Source organism: Marmota monax, unplaced genomic scaffold (assembly GCF_021218885.2).
Source record: "Marmota monax isolate L192 unplaced genomic scaffold, Marmota_monax_Labrador192_F-V1.1 WCK01_AAM20220418_F8-fsc00022, whole genome shotgun sequence".
In the NCBI taxonomy this organism is placed as follows: domain Eukaryota; kingdom Metazoa; phylum Chordata; class Mammalia; order Rodentia; family Sciuridae; genus Marmota; species Marmota monax.
This window is the reverse complement of record NW_026695215.1, coordinates 6,249,493-6,270,941: the sequence shown is the minus strand read 5'-3', so window position 1 is coordinate 6,270,941 and position 21,449 is coordinate 6,249,493. Positions and strand designations below refer to the sequence as shown.

General features: G+C 36.8%; 1 protein-coding gene and 1 pseudogene across 1 annotated transcript in view; one reads left to right on the top strand and one right to left on the bottom strand.

Annotated features, from left to right (window-relative positions):
- The window catches only part of Rsrc1 (arginine and serine rich coiled-coil 1), a 393,370-nt gene that overhangs the window by 359,319 nt on the left and 12,602 nt on the right, over positions 1–21,449 (bottom strand). Inside the window, exons 2-3 of the mRNA XM_046431492.1 lie at positions 19,867–20,069; positions 18,916–19,041 (exon numbers count right to left, since the gene is read on the bottom strand). Of these exons, the coding sequence (XP_046287448.1) occupies positions 18,916–19,041; positions 19,867–20,060 (320 nt within the window). The 5' untranslated portion in view covers positions 20,061–20,069. The remainder of the gene's footprint in view (positions 1–18,915; positions 19,042–19,866; positions 20,070–21,449) is intronic.
- LOC124084446 (elongation factor 1-delta-like) lies at positions 3,295–4,061 on the top strand (annotated as a pseudogene).

Sequence of the window (21,449 nt, the reverse complement as noted above, 5' to 3'; positions counted from 1 at the left end):
GAAGAGCGGGGCATATGCATCCAGCTTTCTGGCATTCTAGAAAACTATCAGAGGGAATGATATCTATGTCCATCTAAAGGTATTAATAGGAGAATCACATACTAGATATGTGCAGGTCACTGGGAACAAAGGAAAGATTGGCATATTTGTTGCTGTAGCACCAGAGAAACTTCAGTGCCACAGACAGATACCAGAAAGATTAAGAGAACAAAAGCTCCTGGAAAAAAAAAAAAAAAACTAGTTCTAAGCTGCAGATAGGTGTTCTAGATTCCTCGTTCATAAGATGAGGGGAAATGGTACTCTGGCTGCATAAAAAACAGACTGTAGGAAAAACATTTAAAAGTACTCATCTCTCAGAGAAAAGCCATATATGGAATAGAACCTGAAATTTAAAAAATTTTAGACCCCAACTATGACCAAAGACATTTGGTGTGACTTATAGCAAAATACTGAAGTGTATGTAGTAAGACAGAGAATCATTAAGAAAAGAGTAAGAAGAAAAGAATCAAGCCTTAAAAAAAGAAACAAAGAAAGAGGGCTGGGATTGTGACTCAGTGGTAGAGTGCTTGCCTAGCACGTGCAAGGCCCTGGGTTTGATCCTCAGCACCACATAAAAATAAAATAAAGATATTGTGTCCAACTACAACTAAAAAATAAATATTAAAAAAAGAAACAAAGAAAGAAAGAAAAACAGAAACCAATAAACCCCTCTATATAGAAAATCATATATAAAAGCAAAGCCCAGAAAAGTCACAAGCTCTAAAGAAATTTCAGAGGCTCCTGGGATCTTGAACCATGCTGATGCAAGCCAGTCCATAAAGACTAGAAGAGGTGGCTATTTTTCTCAAGTGCATAAAAGTAAGTTTAAAAAAATAATAAAAGAAAAATATCACAAGATACACAATTTGGAAATTTGGTTCAAACTAGAAATCAACCTACAGAAACTGAGATCTAAAACTACCTGACAAGGAATTGAAAATAACCGAGACAGAAGCTCAACAATTCAAGAGAGAAGACAGATGGACAACTAAACAAAATCAAGAAAGGTAAAAATGAATAAAACAAGACTATCAACAGAGAGATTGGAATGATAAGAAAAGACCAAAAAAAAAATGCTGGAGCTGAGAAATAGAGTAACTGAACTAAAAATTTCACTAGAGGGGCTCTGCAGCAAACCAAGAAAGAATCAGTAAGCACAAAGAGAGTCACAATTCCTGAGTCAAAGAAGCAAAATTAAAAACGATATAGTGGACACACTTAAGCAAATCAATATATGTTTTATGGGGGTTCCAGAAGAAGATGAAAGAGAGAAAGGGAAGAATAGTTCATCTGAGGAAATGACGACCAAAAATTCCCAAATATGTAAAAAAGAATCAGACTCTGCTAGTTTGAATCTGAAATGTCCTCCAAGGACCCATGTGTTAAAGTCTTGTCTCCTGCTTGGCTCTATGGGAACAGGTAGAAACTTTAAGGGGAGGGGCCTAACTGGGCACCATGGTACAGATCTATAATCCTAACACCTCAATTCAGGAGGCTGAAATAGAAGGATTACAAGTTTAAAGCCATCCTGGGCAACTGAGGGAGACCCTGTCTCAAAATAAAAAATAAAAAGGGCTCAGGATGTATCTCAGTGGTAAAGCACCTCTAGATCAAGCCCCAGTAAGACAAAAAAATGAATAAGGAAAAAAGAGCATTTGAACAAAACTACAGATCAATTGAAACTGACAGACATACACCAAACAATCTACCCAACAATGGCAAAATATAAATTCTTCTCAAGCATACATAACACATTCTCCAGGATAGCTATGTTAGGTTACAAAACAAGTCTTAATAAATTTAAGACTGAAATCATACCAAGTCTCTTTCCCAACTGTGTTACTTTCTATTACTGCAACAAAATACTTAAGATAACCAAACTGTAAAGACTCGTTTTGGCTCACAGTTTGGGAGGTTTCTGTCCATGACTGACTGGCCTCATTGCTTTGGGCATGTATGGTGGAGCAATCAGTTCACCTCAGGCTTAGGACATGAAAAAGAAGAAAGGGCTAGGGTCCCACAATCCCCTTCAGGAGCATGTTCCCAGTGACCCAGAACCTCCCACTAGGTTCTGTCTCTTCCAGATTTTACCACCTCCCAACAGCGCCACTCCACAGAACAACATTTAATACACAGATCTTTTGGGGACATTAAGATCCAAACTACATGGCCGGGCATGGTGGTGCATGCCTGTAATCACAACAGCTCAGAAGGCTAGAGTAGGAAGATCACAAGGTGGAGTCCAGCCAGCCTTAATAGCTTAGCAAAGCCCTAAGCAACTGAGTGAGACCCTATCTCAAAATAGAAACATAAAAAAGACTGAGATTTACCTCAGTGGTAGAGTACCCGTGGGTTCAAACCCCAGTACCAAAAAAAAAATCTAAACTATAGCACCAACCCAATGAAATGAAGCCAGAAGTTAAGAGCAGTAGGAAAGTAGCAAGAAGTTCATGAATAGATGAAAATTAAACAACATTCTCTTCAATTAAGAACTGTCAGATAAAAGAAAAAATCTCAAGGTAAATTATAAAACTGTTGGATACAAATGCAAATGAAAATACAACATACCCACCATACCAAATTTTATGGGAAAGAGATGGGTGGTAGCATGTGAGAGGCCCTGGATTCAATCCCTAATAAGAAAGAGTGTGTGTGTGTGTGGGGGGGGGGGGGCAGGCAGAAGGGTGGGAAGGAAGGAAGAAATGAAGGAAGGAAACAAACTATGGAAAGCATGAAAACCTTACTAGCAGAGATGTTTGCATTAAAAAAAAAAAGGAGCAATCTTATCAACTACCGAATTTTACACCTCAAAGAACTAGAAAATAGAATAAACTCAACCAAAACCAAGATGAAACAAGAAAATAATAAAGATTATAGCCAAAATTTTAAAAATAGAGAACTGAAAAAAAATTAAAACTAAGTTTCTTAAAAAGAGACAAAATTGGGCTGGATATATAGCTCAGTTGGTAAAGTGCTTGCCTTGCATGCACAAGGCCCTGGGTTCAATGCTCAGCAACACACACACACACACACACAAAAAGAGACAAAATTAACAAGGGCTCAGCTAAAGGAAATAATGCAGGAAGAGTCTAATAATTAAAATAAGAAATGAAACAGGAGACAAGAATAATACCATAAAAACTAAAAGAACTAGAAGAGAACACTAAGAAAACCAACAAATGGGATAGCCTTTCCTTCTCAGTCCCACACTACAGGTCCCTCTTCTTGGTCCTGTCTGTGGCTGGCATCATAAAAATGGCTACAGATTCTCCAGTGCCTGAAAAGATCTGATTCAACAAGTTTAAATACAATGATTCAGAAAGAAAGTTCCATGAGCAGATGGACAGGACTGTGTCTGGCACCTCCCACCAGAGCTCAGAGCTCAGGCCCCAGGGCATCAGGCAGGCCTGGAAGAAACCACAGTGAGATGGCTGTCTGGATCACCAACCTGGAGATGAAGAACCAGAACCAGCAAAGTGTGGTGAGGATCTGCAGAAGGCCATCTTCAGGCTACAGACCCAGCTGAACACCCTGGAGAAGAGCTCGCCAATCCACCAAACCACAGACCCAGCACATGTCTCCCACGTGTCAAGTGGACCCCCGTAACCAAGACCGTTCCCACACCTGCAGAGGACAAGGAAGACAATGACACTGACCTATTTAGCAGCAGTGATGAGGAGGAGGACAAGGCAGCAGTCGGGTTGTGGGAGAAAAGGCTGCAGTGGTAATCAGAGAAGAGGACTAAGAAGCCTCTACTGGTAGCGGAGTCTTCCATCCTCTGAGACATCAAACCCTGGGATAATGAAAAGAACATGGCCCAGCCAGAGGCCTGTGTGCACTGTCCAACCATATGGGCTGGTCTGGGAGGCTCTCAACTGGTGCCTGTGGGCTATGGTATCTACAAGCTGAGGGTCTGGTGTATGGTGGAGGATGACAAGGTGAGCACTAACCTGATGGAGGAGCAGATCATCAAGTTTGAGGAACATGTACAGAGTGTTGTCACTGCAAGCCTTCAACACTGAGCCGAACACACATGCATAGGCCCTAATGAGATTAAGGACTGATACCCATGGAAAAAAATGAAGGAAGATAAATGGATAAATTCTATTCAACAGAGAACAAGAAGTCCTAGCCAGAACCATTAGACTACAAAAAGAAATAAAAGGCATCCAAACTGAGAACTAAAATGATCTATGATCACAGATGATATATCTATGGAAAAAACCCTAGACATTACTCACATACACAAGATTCTAATTCATAATGAATTCAGCAAAGCTTCAGGACACAAATCAACACCCAAATATCAGTTCCATTTCTTCAACAATAAACAATACAATTAAGGAAAGAATCCCATTTACAATAGCATCAAAAAAATAAATTATGAATAAATTTAACCAAGATGGTAAAGACTTTAAACTAAAAACTATAAAACATTAGTGAAAAAATTAAAGACGACATACATAAGTAGAAAACACTCCTTGATCATAACCTGGATGAGTTAATATTGCTAAAAGGTCCATACTATCCAAGGAATCTACATATTCAATGCAATCTCTATCAGAATCCCAATGGAATTTTTTACAGAAATAGAAAAAAAATCCTAAAATCTATATGAAATTTCAAAGAATTCCAAATAGCCAAACAAAAATTTTAAAAAGATGAACAAAGATGGAGAACTTAGACTTCCTAATTTCAAAACATATTTCAAAATTATAGTAATTAGAACAGTATAAAAATAAAGGCAGGGCTGGGGATGTGGCTCAAGCGGTAGCGCGCTCGCCTGGCATACGTGTGACCAGGGTTCGATCCTCAGCACCACATACAAACAAAGATGTTGTAAACACCGAAAACTAAAAAATAAATACTGAAAAAAAAAAAATTTTAAAAATATAAATAAATAAATAAAATAAAAATAAAGGCAGACATAAACCAATGGAATCTAAGATGCATAATAGATATTTACATAAAAGCTAAGATATAAATGCAAATTAAAACCATGAGATGCCACCTGTAATCCCAAAGCCTGAGACTGAAGGATCTCAAGTTCAAAGCCAGCATCACCTAAAGCAAGATGCTAAGCAACTCAGTGAAACACTGTCTCTAAATAAAATATAAACTAGAGCTAGGGATGTGGCTCAGAGATCGAGTGCCACTGGGTTCAATCCCCGGTACCCAAACAAAACAAAACCTATCCATTTGACTGAAATTTAAGACTAACAACTGCACATGTTGGTGAATTTGCAGTTAACTGAAATTTTTCATATACTGTTAGTGGGAACATATAATGCTCTGTAAAACCATTTGAAAAACTATTTGGCTGTTTGTTATAAAACTAAACAAGTGTCTACTTTATGCCTTCACATGTAGGTATTTACTTAAGAGAAAGAAATACATATATCCACACACACACACACACAAAAAAAAAAAAACAGACCTAAAAACAACTGTTTGTAGCAGAATGATTCGTAGCAGACAAACTCAGCAACAGCAAAGCACCCACCCATAGGAAAGTCATTGTGATATATTTGCCCACCTGTCAGCAATAAAAAAAAGAAAAGTACAATACATAAAGTCATTAAATAAACTAGAAGAAGCCACATGCAAAGGATCACTATGACTACGTTTATACAAAATGCTCAAAAAGAGGGATAGTCATATCATATAATACTACTCAACAGTGAAAAGGAATAAATTATCAACATGGGTTGGGGTTGTGGCTCAGAGGTAGAGCACTTACCTAGCAGGTGTGAGGCACTGGATTCAATCCTCAGCACCACATAAAATAAAATAAAGATACTGGGTCCACCTATAACTAAAAAATAAACATTAAAAAAATTATCAATGTACCCAAAATAGATAAATCTCAAAAATATAAAGCTGAAAAAGAAAAAGCCCTTTAAAAGTACATATTGTGTGACTCTATTCATATGAAAATTAATATATGTGGGGAAAAAATCCCAACTCTGGTTAGCTCTGAGGGGCTTATAAGCTGCAATTAATTGAGAAATGTTGAGGGAGTTCTATGTTTGACAGGTAAATGCATTTGTCAAAGCTCAGCAAACGTATGCTTAGAATGTGTACATTTCATTATATATAAATTTTACCTTAAAACAAAAAAACTTTGTTTTCATTTTCAAAAGAAAAAAATATATAAAGAAACTGAGTTCTGTAATAAGTATGTTGAAATGTTTCGTTGATTTCATTAACTAAAAATGATCTAAAACTGATGATGAATTACTGAACAGAGAGAGGAACAGATAAAGATAAACAAAATGTTAACAGTAATAATATTGGTGTTGGTTATATAAGAATTCACTATAAAACTATATCAACTTTGCTATATGCTTGAAATTTCTCATAATACTATCTTAGGAAAATATCTATATTACAAAAATAATTCACACCCCCACATACTTTTATCCACAGAAATTAAACACAAACCTAAGTAAATTCACACCTCAAAAAATTAGAAAAAAATTAAAAACAAAAATAAAGCACAAGACAGGAAATGATGAGAACAGAAGAATTAATAAGGTGGATAAGACAGAAGAATTAGTTAACTAATCAATATCAATTTCTTTTAAAAAATTAACAAATAAGACAATCTACCAGCTAACTTAAATTAGAACATATAAACTTATGAAATAATAAATGGCAAGAGAAAAACAGCAATTGAAACAATAGAAAAATGAGTTTTAACTCACTATCAAATCACTCTGCCAAATTCAAGGCAAATAAATTATAAAATCCATACAAAAAGAACCATGTACAGAAAAACTTACCAAAAGTAATTCTATAAGAACTAAATCATACTGAACAATTTCTGTTGAAGAAACACAGTTATCAATTAATTGCTCACCAAAAAAAACAATGCCCAGATGGTTTTATAAGTCTACCAAAACATCAAAGACCAGATAGTCCCAGTGGTCCACAAGTTGTTCGGGAACCTTAAAAATGAAGGAAAGCTTACTAATTCTCTTTTTGAACCAAGAATAATGTTGATACCTAAATTCGATAAATGGAATACAAAAACGAAAATCAGCAGACCAATATCACATACAAATACCAATGTAAAAGTACTAAATTTAAAATTAGTGAACAGAATCCTATAACTTATGTTATAGTTTAAATATAAAGTGTCCCCCAAAAGCTCATATCTGATATAATGCAAGAAAATTTAGAGGTGAAATGATTGGGTCATGAGAGCCTTAACCTAATCAGTACATTAATTCACCTGAATGGATTAAGTGTGTGGGAAGTGTATACAGGTAGAACATAGCTATAGGAGACAGGTCACTTGGGGGCATCCCTTTGGGGGTTCGTATTTTATCTCTGGTGAATAGAGTGCTTTTTGCTTCCTGGTAGTCTGAGTTGTTTTCCTCCTCCACACCCTTCCAACGTGATGTGCTGCCTCACCTCAAGCCCAGAGTGATGGAGTCTATGAACTGAACCTCCAAAACCATAAGCCCTAAATAAATTTTTCCTCCTCTACATTGTCTTGTCAGATCCTTCAGTAACAGCAGCAAAAAAGCTGACTGAACACCATATTAAGAAAATAATATGATGTAGAGGAAGGAAGATGGCGGCGAATAGAGTGCATCACCCCCGTGTACCGCGTCACTGTGCAGGTGAATAACGAGTTAGAATGGCCAAAAGCGATCTTGTTAGGAATTTCAAGCAAAATTGGGGTGCACCGAAACCTAGAGGAAGGATTTCCATCACCCGAGGATCAATTACTGGGGCTCAATCCCGAGTGAACCATGTGCCCGGAGATTCAGGCTGATCGATCGGTGGCCTGCCCCGCAGCCAGAGACTGCGGCGTGCCGAGAAACGGCGTGCCAGCAACACAGAGAAACGGTGCTGCAGATTCTGTGGGGTCCTGCCAACTGTGCCCTCACTGTGCTCCAGGCTGAGTTCTGGGTTTGAGACGGGGGAGAGAAACAGTCCAGGTCTGTCCTCCACATCGGACAACCCACAGAGGAAGCCAGCGGCCACCATCTTGGAGAGCTGACATCACCATTGCCAGTTTCCGACAGATCGCAGCAAGTTCAGTGATAGAACAGCATGACCACCCAGATTATGTATAATTTACTAAATGCAAATAGATAAATACTACGAGTCAGTCTATAATCCGCCTCAGCCCTTAACTACCCCCAAGTACTCCTGTCTATTCTCTTGTTAATATCCGCCTGCATTTGAGCAACCCCCCAAAGAAGCTAACATATACTAACCTCCATACCATCAAATCGCCCGACATTAACATAAAATCGTAAGTTCAAACCTCAATTCTCTATATGCCATCAAAATCTGAAGGCCTTTAATGAAACTAATTAATTTACCTTAAATCACAATTAAATCCAACATCTCTAAACATTGTCTCCCAACACAAAGGAGAGATACTGGAACTATAAAAACCAAAACAAATTTAAAGGAGAAAACAGAAACATAGCAGTCAAACAGAGTTGGAAAGTAACGTGAGCACCATGAAAAAACAAGGGAAAAAAGGATTACAAACAATGCAGGACAACTTAAATTCACAGGAGAACCTAGAGGCATCAAAAAAATGGGCAGAGAAAGAACTCAAGGCATACCTAACTCACATGGAATGGAATCTTAGAGAAGACATTAGCCAGCAAGTCCAAACAATGAAAGTATACTTTGAAAACGAATTACATAAGCAAATTCAAATGGCAAAGAATGAGCTCTACCAGGAGATAGAGATTTAAAAAAAAAAAATCAAACAGTAATCCTAGAAATGCAGGAAACCACAAACCAAATTAAAAACTCAAACGAGAATATTACAAATAGACTAGATCAAATAGAAGTCAAAACATCAGATAATGAAGACAAAGTTTATCAACTTAAAAAGAATATAGTCAACACAGAAAGGATGCTAAGAAATCACAAGCAATCCATCCAAGAGATATGGGATGTCATAAAAAAACCAAACTTGAGAGTCATTGGGATAGAAGAAGGTATAGAGGTTCAAACCAAAGGAATGAACAATCTATTGAATGAAATAATCTTAGAAAACTTCCCAGATATGAAAGATGGAATGGACTGCCAAATCCTGGAAGCCTACAGGACCCCAAACATACAAAACCGTAATAGACCAACTCCAAGACACATAATTATGAAGATATCCAACATACAGAACAAGGAGAGAATATTAAAAGCTACGAGAGAAAGGAGATAGGTTACATTCAGGGGTAAACCAATTAGGTTAACGGCTGATTTTTCATCACAGACATTGAAAGTGAGAAGATCCTTGAACAACGTATTTCAAACGCTGAAAAATAATGGATTCCAACCAAGAATACTGTATCCAGCAAAATTAAGCTTCAGATTTGACAATGAAATTAAAATATTTCACGATAAACAAAAGTTAAAAGAATTCGCACCCAGAAAACCAGCACTGCAAGGCATTTTGAGCAAAACACTCCAAGAAGAGAAACTGAAAAACAGCACCCAAAACTAACAGTGGGAGGTAACTCAGTAAAGGGGAGAAAAAAAATTACCAAAGAGGAAAAACTAGCCATATTAAAATCAATAAATAAATAAGCATGACTGGAAGTACAAACCATGTATCAATAGTAACCTAAAACGTTAATGGCTTAAATTTTTACAAAACCTTCAAAGAAGAATTAATACCAATACTTTTCAAGTAATTTCAAGTAATAGAAAAAGAAGGAGCTCTTCCAAATTCATTCTATGAGGCCAACATCACCCTGATCCCGAAACCAGACAAAGACACTTCAAAGAAAGAAAATTACAGACCAATATCTCTAATGAACTTAGATGCAAAAATCCTCAATAAAATCCTGGTGAATCGAATACAAAAGCATATCAAAAAAATAGTGCACCATGATCAAGTAGGATTCATCCCTGGGATGCAAGGCTGGTTCAATATACGGAAATCAATAAATGTTATTCACCACATCAATAGACTTAACAATAAGAACCACATGATCATCTCGATAGATGCAGAAAAAGCATTCGACAAAGTACAGCATCCCTTTATGTTCAAAACACTAGAAAACCTAGGGATAACAGGAACTTACCTCAACATTGTAAAAGCTATATATGCTAAGCCTCAGGCTAGCATCATTCTGAATGGAGAAAAACTGAAGGCATTCCCTCTAAAATCTGGAACAAGACAGGGATGCCCTCTCTCACCACTTCTATTCAATTTATTTCTCGAAATACTAGCCAGAGCAATTAGACAGACAAAAGAAATTAAAGGCATAAAAATAGGAAAAGAAGAACTTAAATTATCACTATTTGCAGATGATATGATACTATATCTAACAGGCCCAAAAGGGTCTACAAAGAAACTACTAGAGCTAATAAATGAATTCAGCAAAGTGGCAGGATATAAAATCAACACACATAAATCAAAGGCATTCCTGTATATCAGCAACAAATCTTCTGAAATGGAAATGAGGACAACCACCCCATTCACAATATCCTCAAAAAAAATAAAACACTTGGGAATCAACCTAACAAAAGAGGTGAAAGATTTATACAATGAAAACTACAGAACCTTAAAGAGAGAAATAGAAGAAGATTTTAGAAGATGGAAAAATATACCCTGTTCATGGATAGGCAGAACTAACATCAATTAAATGACGATATTACCAAAAGTTCTCTATAGGTTTAATGCAATGCCAATCAAAATCCCAACGGCATTTCTTGTAGAAATAGAGAAAGCAATCATGAAATTCATATGGAAAAACAAAAGACCCAGAATAGCAAAAGCAATTCTAAGCAGGAAGTGTGAATCAGGCGGTATAGCGATACCAGATTTCAAACTATACTACAGAGCAATAGTAACAAAAACAGCATGGTACTGGTACCAAAACAGGCGGGTGGACCAATGGTACAGAATAGAAGACACAGAGACCAATCCACAAAATTACAACTTTCTTATATTTGATAAAGTGGCTAAAAGCATGCAATGGAGGAAGGATAGCATCTTCAACAAATGGTGCTAGGAAAACTGGAAATCCATATGCAACAAAATGAAACTGAATCCCTTTCTCTCGCCATGCACAAAAGTTAACCCAAAATGGATCAAAGAGTTTGATATCAAATCAGAGACTCTGTGCCTGATAGAAGAAAAAGTTGGCTCTGATCTACATATTGTGGGGTCGGGCTCCAAATTCCTTAATAGGACGCCCATAGCACAAGAGTTAATAACTAAAATCAACAAATAGGACTTACTCAAACTAAAAAGTATTTTCTCAGCAAGAGAAACAATAAGAGAGGTAAATAGAGAGCCTACATCCTGGGAACAAATTTTTACCCCTCACACTTCAGATAGAGCCCTAATATCCAGAGTATACAAAGAACTCAAAAAATTAGACAATAAGATAACAAATAACCCAGTCAACAAATGGGCCAAAGACCTGAACAGACACTTCTCAGAGGAGGACATACAATCAATCAACAAGTACATGAAAAAATGCTCATCATCTCTAGCAGTCAGAGAAATGCAAATCAAAACCACCCTAAGATACCATCTCCGGTAAGATTAGCAGCCATTATGAAGTCAAACAACAACAAGTGCTGGCGAGGGTACACTTGTACATTGCTGGTGGGACTGCAAATTGGTGCGGCCAATTTGGAAAGCAGTATGGAGATTCCTGGGAAAGCTGGGAATGGAACCACCATTTGACCCAGCTATTGCCCTTCTCGGACTATTCCCTGAAGACCTTAAAAGAGCATATTACAGGGATACTGCCACATCGATGTTCATAGCAGCACAATTCACAATAGCTAGACAGTGGAACCAACCCAGATGCCCTTCGATAGATGAATGGATTAAAAAAATGTGGCATTTATACACAATGGAGTATTACGCAGCACTAAAAAATGACAAAATCATGGAATTTGCAGGGAAACTGATGGCATTAGAGCAGATTATGCTAAGTGAAGCTAGCTAATCCCTAAAAAACAAATGCCAAATGTCTTCTTTGATATAATGAGAGCAACTAAGAACAGAACAGGGAGGAAGAGCATGCGGAAAAGATTAACATTAAACAGAGACATGAGGTGGGAGGGAAAGGAAGTGAGAAGGGAAACTGCATGGAAATGGAAGGAGACCCTCATTGTTATACAAAATTACATATAAGAGGATATGAGGGGAAAGGTAAAAAAAAAAAAAAAAACAAGGGAGAGAATCAAATTACAGCAGATGGGGTAGAGAGAGAAGATGGGAGGGGAGGGGGGATGGTAGAGGATAGGAAAGGTAGCAGAATACAACAGTTACTAATATGGCATTATGTAAAAATGTGGATGTGTAACCGATGTGATTCTGCAATCTGTATTTGGGGTAAAAATGGGAGTTCATAACCCACTTGAATCTAATGTATGAAATATGATATGTCAAGAGCTTTGTAATGTTTTGAACAACCAATAAAAAAAATAATATAATAAAAATGCATGCAATCAGGAAAAAAAAAAGAAAATAATACACCAAGATCAACTGAGATTTATTCCAGAAATACAACCTTATTTCCTTAACCCATTAGGTCCAAAGCTTTCAATTCTATTAATTTCAATGAAATTAACATAGGTGCATTAAAATAGATAAGAAATCATAATCTAGAGATTATATGATTATCATTAATAATAACATTAAAATTATTGATTATTATCACTCATCATTCACCTATTATTTTTCTCATAAGAACAGAACTCTAAAAATGTAAAGGTATATTTCAAAGCTAACATAAGTGGTATATTTGTTACTCAATTTAAGTTTTTAGATATTCTAATATATGACAATGGGACATAATGGGTTTAATAGTTCTAAGGGAGAAAAAAACACATGATCATTTCCACAGAAAAGGCCTTCAACAAAATTCAACATCCATTTTTGGAGGGCAGGAGAGGAAGTGATGGACTCTATTTCAACACAACAGAAATACACACTTCTATCCTAGAGCCAGTGCATCTCCTAGTGGGAACCCTGCAGACATTTTCAGAAAGATTAGGCACAAAAAAGGACACATAACATCTCCAGGGCTATCCAACACTGCACTGGAATACAAGCCAAGACAATCAGGCAGGAGAAAACAAACAGAAGGATGAGAATTAGGAAGGAAGGAAAACCACTTCTACCTGCAGAGGGTACAGAAAAACCCTGGAGAACTAACAATAAAACTAACTGAAACAATGAAAGAACTAAGTAGCACAGCAGGATAAAAAACTAACATGAGTCCTGTAGGTTTCATATACAAAAACAAGAACTAGTTAGAGATTATACATACAGAAAACTCCATGTGTAGTAGCACTAAGAAGATGAATTACTTTGGAATAAACTTAGCAAGAAATAAAAAAAACTTTACATGAAGAAAACTTTAACTCCAGACTTTGCTCTGAAATACTACAGTTCAACACGTAAAGATGTCAGTTCACTTTAATCTACAAATGTGATAAAATCCCAGCAGAAACACCAATGAGTTTTTGTAATAGATCTAGATAGGCTAATACCAAAGTTTATATGAAAAAACAAACAGTTGAAATGAAATACATTGAAAACAAAAGCTAAAAGAGAAGAGACAGCATATCCCTACCCAATATAGAAATGTACTAGCAAGTCTCCATAATTCTAAGTGTGGTTCTATGACTGATTGGACAAGACCAGTAGAACGCTTATAGACCCACATGAGATACATACACACACAGAAATGCATAATGTTATAAAAGGCTATCACAAATCATGGAACAAAGATGGACTTCTTAATAAAAAGGGACATGACAAAACCCAGTGAGAAAATGAGAAAAGCAGATCTATGCCTCACAGGGCACACAAAAATAAATCCAAATACATAAAGGATTTAAATGAAAAATGAAACCAAACAAATATACCAAAAAGAAAACAAAATCAGTGAATTCCTCTATGCCTGAATTTAAGGAAAACCATCTATATCGTATGCCCTAGATGCAAAGAAAGATACAATGAAAGAAAATATAATCTGACCACATAAAAGAAGGATGCCATGCCTGGTGGTACATTCCTGTAATCCCATCAACTCAGGAGGCTGAGGTAGGAGGATTATAAATTTAAGGCCAGTGTTAGAAACTTAGCAAGGCCCTGACCCAAAATAAATTTTAAAAATTGGGGATATAGCTCAGTGGTGTAGCACCCCTAGGTTCAATCCCCAGTGCCAAAAAAAAAAAAAGGATTTTACATGACCAAAAATACTTTAAAAAAGTCAAGCTGGGCATGGTGCCGCACACCTGTAATCCCAGAGGCTGGGGAAGCTGAGACAGGAGGATCATGAGTTCAAAGCCAGTCTCAGGAAAAAGCGAGGCACTAAGCAACTCAGTGAGACTCTCTCTAAATAAAATTCAAAATAGGGCTGGGGAGGTGGCTCAGTGGTCAACTGCCCCTGAGTTCAATCCCCAATACCAAAAAAAAAAAAAAAAAGTCAAAAGAATTGAAAAACCAGACTGGGGCTGGGGCTCAGTGGTAAAGCGCTTGCCTAGCACGTGCGAGGCCCTGGGTTCGATCCTCAACACCACATATGAATAAAGATATTTTTTTTAAAAATAAGAATTGAAAAACCATAATAATTGCCTTATGCATCATAGTTAAAGGGCTAACATCCCTTACAAATAACTCTTGAAAACTCAATGAGAGGCTGGGGTTGTGCTCAGTGGTAGAGCATTTGCCTAGCATGTGTGAGGCAATGGGTTCGATTCCCGTCACCACCTAAAAAAATAAATAAATAAATAAAATAAGGGTACTGTGTCCATCTATAACTAAAAAAATAAGGAAATTAAAAAATTTTTAAAAACTCAAGAAAAAAAGACCAAAAACCCAAAAGACATTAGCAGAAAATTCACACAAACACATACTTACACAATACACAGTCCTTAAACGTAAAGATATTCTAATTCAGTTGTGATGAAAATAAAATTGAAAATTAAAACTATCCTAAAATACCACTTCTCATTTATCAGATTAGCAAACATTTAAAACTATCACAGCACATACTATTGGTGACACTGTGGGAAAACAAGACTTTCACATTACTGACAGGAATTCAACAATTTCTAACAAAACTACAAACATACTTACCTCTGATCCAGAAAATTGATTTTGGGGACTTTCCCATGGAGGATTACACCCAGCAATTAAAAATATTCATGTGCTAGTTAATTCACAAAAGCTCTTTGGCAACTGCAAAAATAATGGCTGTATTTTAACTGTATCTACCTAGGCAGTGGCTAAACAAACTTCAACATAAGCACATGATAGGGTACTAGCAACTATAAAAGTAAAATCTACATTCTGATGTGGATTTCCAATACACATCTGCAAAAAAAAAAAAGGAAGCAAAGTGTAAAGTCATATTTGCCACATGACGCTGCTCATTCATCTAAAACAAAACATGGGAGAATAAGACACGAATACTAGTTATACAGAGGAGAAGGTAGAAACAAAACACGTGGAAAATGGGGGAGTGATACTTCTCTGGGTGCACCTTCTAATATAGTGGTATTTTCTGAAACCATGTTAATGTTTCAAGTACTAAAATAATGAAACAAAAATCAAAAAGTTTAGCAGCATAAAAAATGAAATATAAACAGAAAATATAAACAGAAATAATGAACTTAACTCTTTCTAAATGAAGAAACTAACCACATTGAAAAAACAGGTGAGGACCAGGTACAGAATTGTATATCCTTAGGGTACAGATTAAAAGAGCTATAAAACCTATTTAAAGGTCAGGAGTGCAGTTCAGTGGTAGAATGGTTGCTGGTTCCTGGGCTCCAACCCTGGCATGGGGAGGGGGGGCAGGGAGGCAGGGGGGAGTCTAATTTGTAAGTTTGTTTTTCATAGTGATATATATAGCAATTCTGAAACTGCTGTCTATATTCTATAATTATGCAAGTAAATATACTGTGGAGTAGGGGAGGCTTCTCATTATTGGAGAAAGAAGTTACAGGTCACAATTTGAATTCTTCAAGAACATAAAAAGTTATCTTAAAAAGGACAATTGTCCAATAACTCCATAACTCACCCAAAGAAACCAGTAACTTCAAACTTTCAACTTCCCAATTCCTGCCATTCCCTAGGCACACTTCATCTTTAAATTATTTTGTATACACTTAACACCAAAGTTTTCTGGAAGTATTTGACTTTTTCATCTGAAATCACTGTCTGCTATTAAAAGCAGAGATCGATAACACACCTTCAGATTTAAAATCATATATTATGCTTTCTTTAAAAAATTCACTACTTTCATTTTCTATATCTAAATTAAAGCATTGATTAAACTGTTCAAGGAATGAGTAGTTAAACTAAGGTTAACCCAGAAACTCACTTAGTTTAAGCACTTTGAAAAATAAATTTTTGGGCTGGGGACATAGCTCAGTTAGTAGAGTACTTGCCTTGCATGCACAAGGCCCTGGGTTCAATCCCCAGCACCACAAAACAAACAAATATCTAAATAATTTTCCAAAAATAATGTAATAGGGCATGAATAATGTAATTTCTCAAAAATATAAGACTCTTCAGTGTGTCTAGATTATTTAGTTATTATAGTTAAATATGAACCACAATATCAATGCAGGAAGGTGAGAACCAGTGATTTTGAATCAATTTTCTTCATACACAGAATGACGACAGCCCATCAGTTACAAACTTAATAGCAGGTGTGCTGGATTATCTACTGTGGGCTCAACTTCACCACCTATCCCCTCAATGTCTTCCTTACACTGTCAAGGAAAAGAAAGTGACTACACTTCCCAATCCCCAGAGGTACTGCAGGTAGGTGCCTGGGCAGGGAAGCTTCCAGGTGAGCCCACTGTGCCACAAAGGGAGAGAGCTAATTTCCACTGACTACTGAGAAAACAACCAATATACAGCTTCAGGCTGAAATAGCAATGAGGTCAGCCCCTGCACTCCCAGAGGTCATGAGCCTCTCCCTGTGGGAAAACCCTCACCCTCACACTGGGAATTAAGTAGCTTTTTGGATTCTACTGATGCAGCATACCTGAAAGTACTCTATACGTTAAAAAAATAACAATAAACATAAAAAGAACAATGTTATTTCTGTTCCCACTTATAGGAAATTTTGACTGAAACTGCTTTCTGGTAATCAGTCTCTCATTTAGACAAATAAGTGCCTCCAGAATAAATCCTTGCTTCTACATATCAATAAAATAAAACTTTCCTAATGGAAAAAAAAAAAAAAAAACAGTTCCCTACCTAACTTTAAAATCCTCAATTAATTGTTCAGTCAATGCATTTTTACTGAGCAAGGGATTAACCAAGAGAATCTCCTACAAAAGAGTCCCCTAGAAGAGAGAGTCCTCTACAAGAGTTTCTAAAATGAGCATAACAAAAACATAATACTCATTGTTTCAAATCAAAAAATATATGTGAAACATATGTGAAAAGGGTGAGTTAAATTTGACTTGGGGGAAAAAAGTAAAAATCAAAAAAGAATTCAAGGAAAAGAGAAGTAAGGGTTAATTAATATTATAGAGTAAAAAGAATTCTCAAAGAAAAGATGATGGCATTTTTTTTTGGCGGGGGTGGGGGGGAAGCATGCTCAAATCAACAAAGCTTGCAACTCTGGAGAACAAAGCTACATAAAACAAAGTGGTTTATACACAGAATGTTTAGAAAAAATGGGGAGATTAAGGCCAAATAATAAAAGGTCAGTAAAGTTAAATATCTGGACTTTACTGCTATTATCCAACTTCAGATTCATAGAATTATAATATTTTATGCCTAGATAACAAAATTGGGCTGCTAATATACATCCGATTAGAGCCTAACAGTAAACAGCACTAAGCCAAGAAAAGGAAACCATCTTTTATTTTTTTGTAGTATTGGACATTGAGCCCAGGGCGGCATACTAAGCAAGCACTCTACCACTGAATTACCTCCCCAGTCCTAGATACTAATCCTTTTAAAATACTGCTTTTATCCTTTTTTTATCCCAACATTCTCCTGTTCAAAAGTCTTCAATGACTTCTAAACACCTACTTTGACCAAGGCACTCAATACCACAGTTCCTACCCAATTATGGAGTATTTTCTACCACTGATGGCAATGAACAAACTCTTCAAGTACTTTGTTCTCTGTTTCGCCACTGAGTGAGCAAGGCTACCAAATGCAGGAGGAGAGATACCTCATGCATTAGTCTGTCCAGGCTGCAGTAACAAAATGCCATAGATTGGGTATCTTAAATAAAAGAAATTTATTTTCTTAGTTTTACAGGACAGAATTCCAAGATCCAGATGCCATCTGTCTTGTGAACAGCAGCCTTTCCTCCATATCCTTACATAGCCTCCTCTGAGGACATAGAGAATGCTCTCTCTCTTCCTCTTCTTTACAAGGCCATCAGCCCTATCAGATTAAGGTCCAAACATTACAACCACAAATAACCTGACCTTCACAAAAGCTATATCTCCAAAGACAGTCACAATAGAAGGTGGATCGTCAGTAAATGATTTCTGGAGGACACAAATATTCAGGCCATAAAATATCATATCATTTCTGAGGTTAGACCTAACTAGATTCTATGGATTCAGCTATTACACTCTTGAATGCGCCCACTATAACAGGAAAAAGCCAACTAGCCTACCAGAGAATGAGAAGCTACACGCATCCCGACCAAGAGCCAGAACCAAATGCCAGGTATACAGTAGAGTTACACCAGACCACCCAGTTCCAATCAAGCCATCAGATGCTGTCCTTGTCATCAGATAATGACAACTGCATGAGTGGCTCCAGGTGAGACAAGCAGAAGAACTGCCAGCTGAGGTCAGTTAAAATTGTAAAAATAATGAAAATAAATGAGAGTTGCTTAAAGTCATTGATTTGGGAACAGCAATAAAATATACCTTCTTGTTCTGCTTTTTGATCTAGATCTCTGGATTCTGTAAGATTTCCCTCGACCCCTTGAACGACTTCTACTTCTTTTTCTTCTAGAGCCGTAAGAAGAGCTACTGCTTGACCGATGTCTGCGTCTGAAATAAAGTCAAATATCATCCCTATAAAAAGTATTTGTTATAGGAATTAGAGAGAAATCTAGATTCTAAAGGGTCATCTCATCTTTACTGTCTCCCTCTGTCCCTGAAGCAAATAAATTAAAAGGTACTTCTCTTGTACAGTCAGATGACTGGTTCAAAATGGAGGAATCTGATAAGCTACTAACTAAGGCATTATGGGTTGTAAGTAGCAAACTATCTTTCCAAATATCAGATAATAAGGTACATGGACTATATCTACTTGCCCATAAAGATTTAGGAAGAGGGCTGGGTCGTGGCTCAGTGGTACAGTGCTCGCCTAGCATGCAAGGCACTGGGTTAGATCCTTAGCACCACATGAATCTAAAATAAAGACATTGTGTCCACCTAAAACTAAAAAGTAAATATTTTTTTTTTAAAAAAAGAATACAGGAAGAACAGGAAAGCCAGAGACACTATTAGAGCTGATTTTAAAAAACCTTTTGAGTTATGATTTCACCCTCATAAATATGTAACTATTAAAAGAAAAATATTTTATCCAACAAAATTAAAAATAAACAAACATGAACATTAAGGAATGTCAATCTCGCCAGACACAGTGGCACTGCCTGTAATCTCAGCAATTCAGGATGCTGAGGCAGGAAGATAACAAGTTCAAGGCCAGCCTGAGCAACTCAGCAAGACCCTGTCTCAAAAAAAAAAAAAAAAAAAAGAAAGGATTAGGGATATAATCAGTGGTAGAGCAGCACCCTTGGGATCAATCCCCAGTACAAAAAAAAACAAAGTTGCCCTCATTACCGTATAAATAAAAATGATGAAAATCACCTTCTATCATAAGAATGTGAGCGTGGCTGAAGGTCTCTCGACCATGATCTTGACTTTGATCTTGATTTCCTTCCTCCTTTCTTTCTGCTATAAGTTCTACTGTCTGACGAACTGCTTGAAGATGAACGTCTACGGTGTTTCTTTTTTCTCTTGCTTCTGCTCTCCTCTTCGGTATCTGAAGACCGGCGTCCCATTTCTATAAGCTTAAATTCAAAGAAAATTATTTCTAACATAGGCGCACAATAAGCAAAATTCAACATACAAGTTTTTATACAACTCTTTAAAAATAAAACAAAATTTTTAAACATGTTCTCACTATGTTGCCCAGGCTGGTTCTTGAACTCCTGGGCTCAAGCAATCCTTCTACCTCAGCCTCTTGTGCAGCTGGGACTACAGGCTTGTGCCATGAATACTTTATTTAAAAAAAAAAAAAAAATTGGTACCTGGGATTAAATCCAGGGGTGTTTAGCCACATCCCTAGTCCTTTTTTTTAACTTTGAGATGGGGATTTGCTAAGTTTCTTAGGCTGGCCTTAAATTTGCAGGCCTAAGGCCTCAGTCTCACAAGATGCTAGGATTACAGATGTGCATCACCTTACTCCACCTACTTTGTAAAAAATTTTAAAGACATATTTGAGAAAAAATTTTAAATGTGCATGGCTTCTTAACAAGACACAAGAAAAATGTCTAATATAATCTTCTAGGACATCAATGAACTCCTTTTATAATTTTCAAACAATTCAAATCTGCTACTTGTCAGCTTTTTTGCTGCTGTGACTTAAAAACCCAACCAGAACAATTGTAGAGGAGGAAAAGTTTATTTAAGGGCTCACAGTGTTAGAGATCTCAGTTAATATACAGCCAGCTCCATCACAGGCGGAAGAGTTTGGCAGAGGGAAGCAGCTCACATGATGATCAAGAAGCAGAGAGATTGTCACTTGCCAGATACAAATATATAACCCAAAGCCATACATGTAATATCCCACGTGCTCTATCCACACCCCACCTGCCTTCAGTTACTGCTCAATTAATCCCATCAGGTGATTAATTCACTGTTCAGGTAAAAGCTCTTGTAACCCACTCAGTTCTCTGAACCTTCTTGCATTGTCTCCCAGGTGAGCTCTTGGGGGATACCTCACATCCAAACCATAACACCACTAGATGGGCATGGTGGTACATGCCTGCAATCTCAACAACTGGGGAGGCTGAGGCAGGAGTACCACAAGTTCGAGGCCAGCCTCAGCAACTTAACAAGACTCTATCTCCAAATAAAAAATAGTGAGCTGGGGTTGAGACTCAGAGGTAGAGGGTGCGCCTAGCATGCATGAGGCACTGCGTTCAATCTTCAGCACCACATAAAGTAAAATAAAGACATTGTGTCCACCTATAACTAAAAACTACATATTTTTTTTAAATTGTCTTTAAAATAAATAAATAATTAGATCTGGAGATGTAGATCAGAGGTAAAGCACCCCTAGTTCAAACCCCCATATCAAATAAATAAATAAATTTTCCTCATATTTTTTTCTAATGTTTCTCAAGAGTCAATCCTGAAAACAGTTCATTATATCAATTTTATGATAT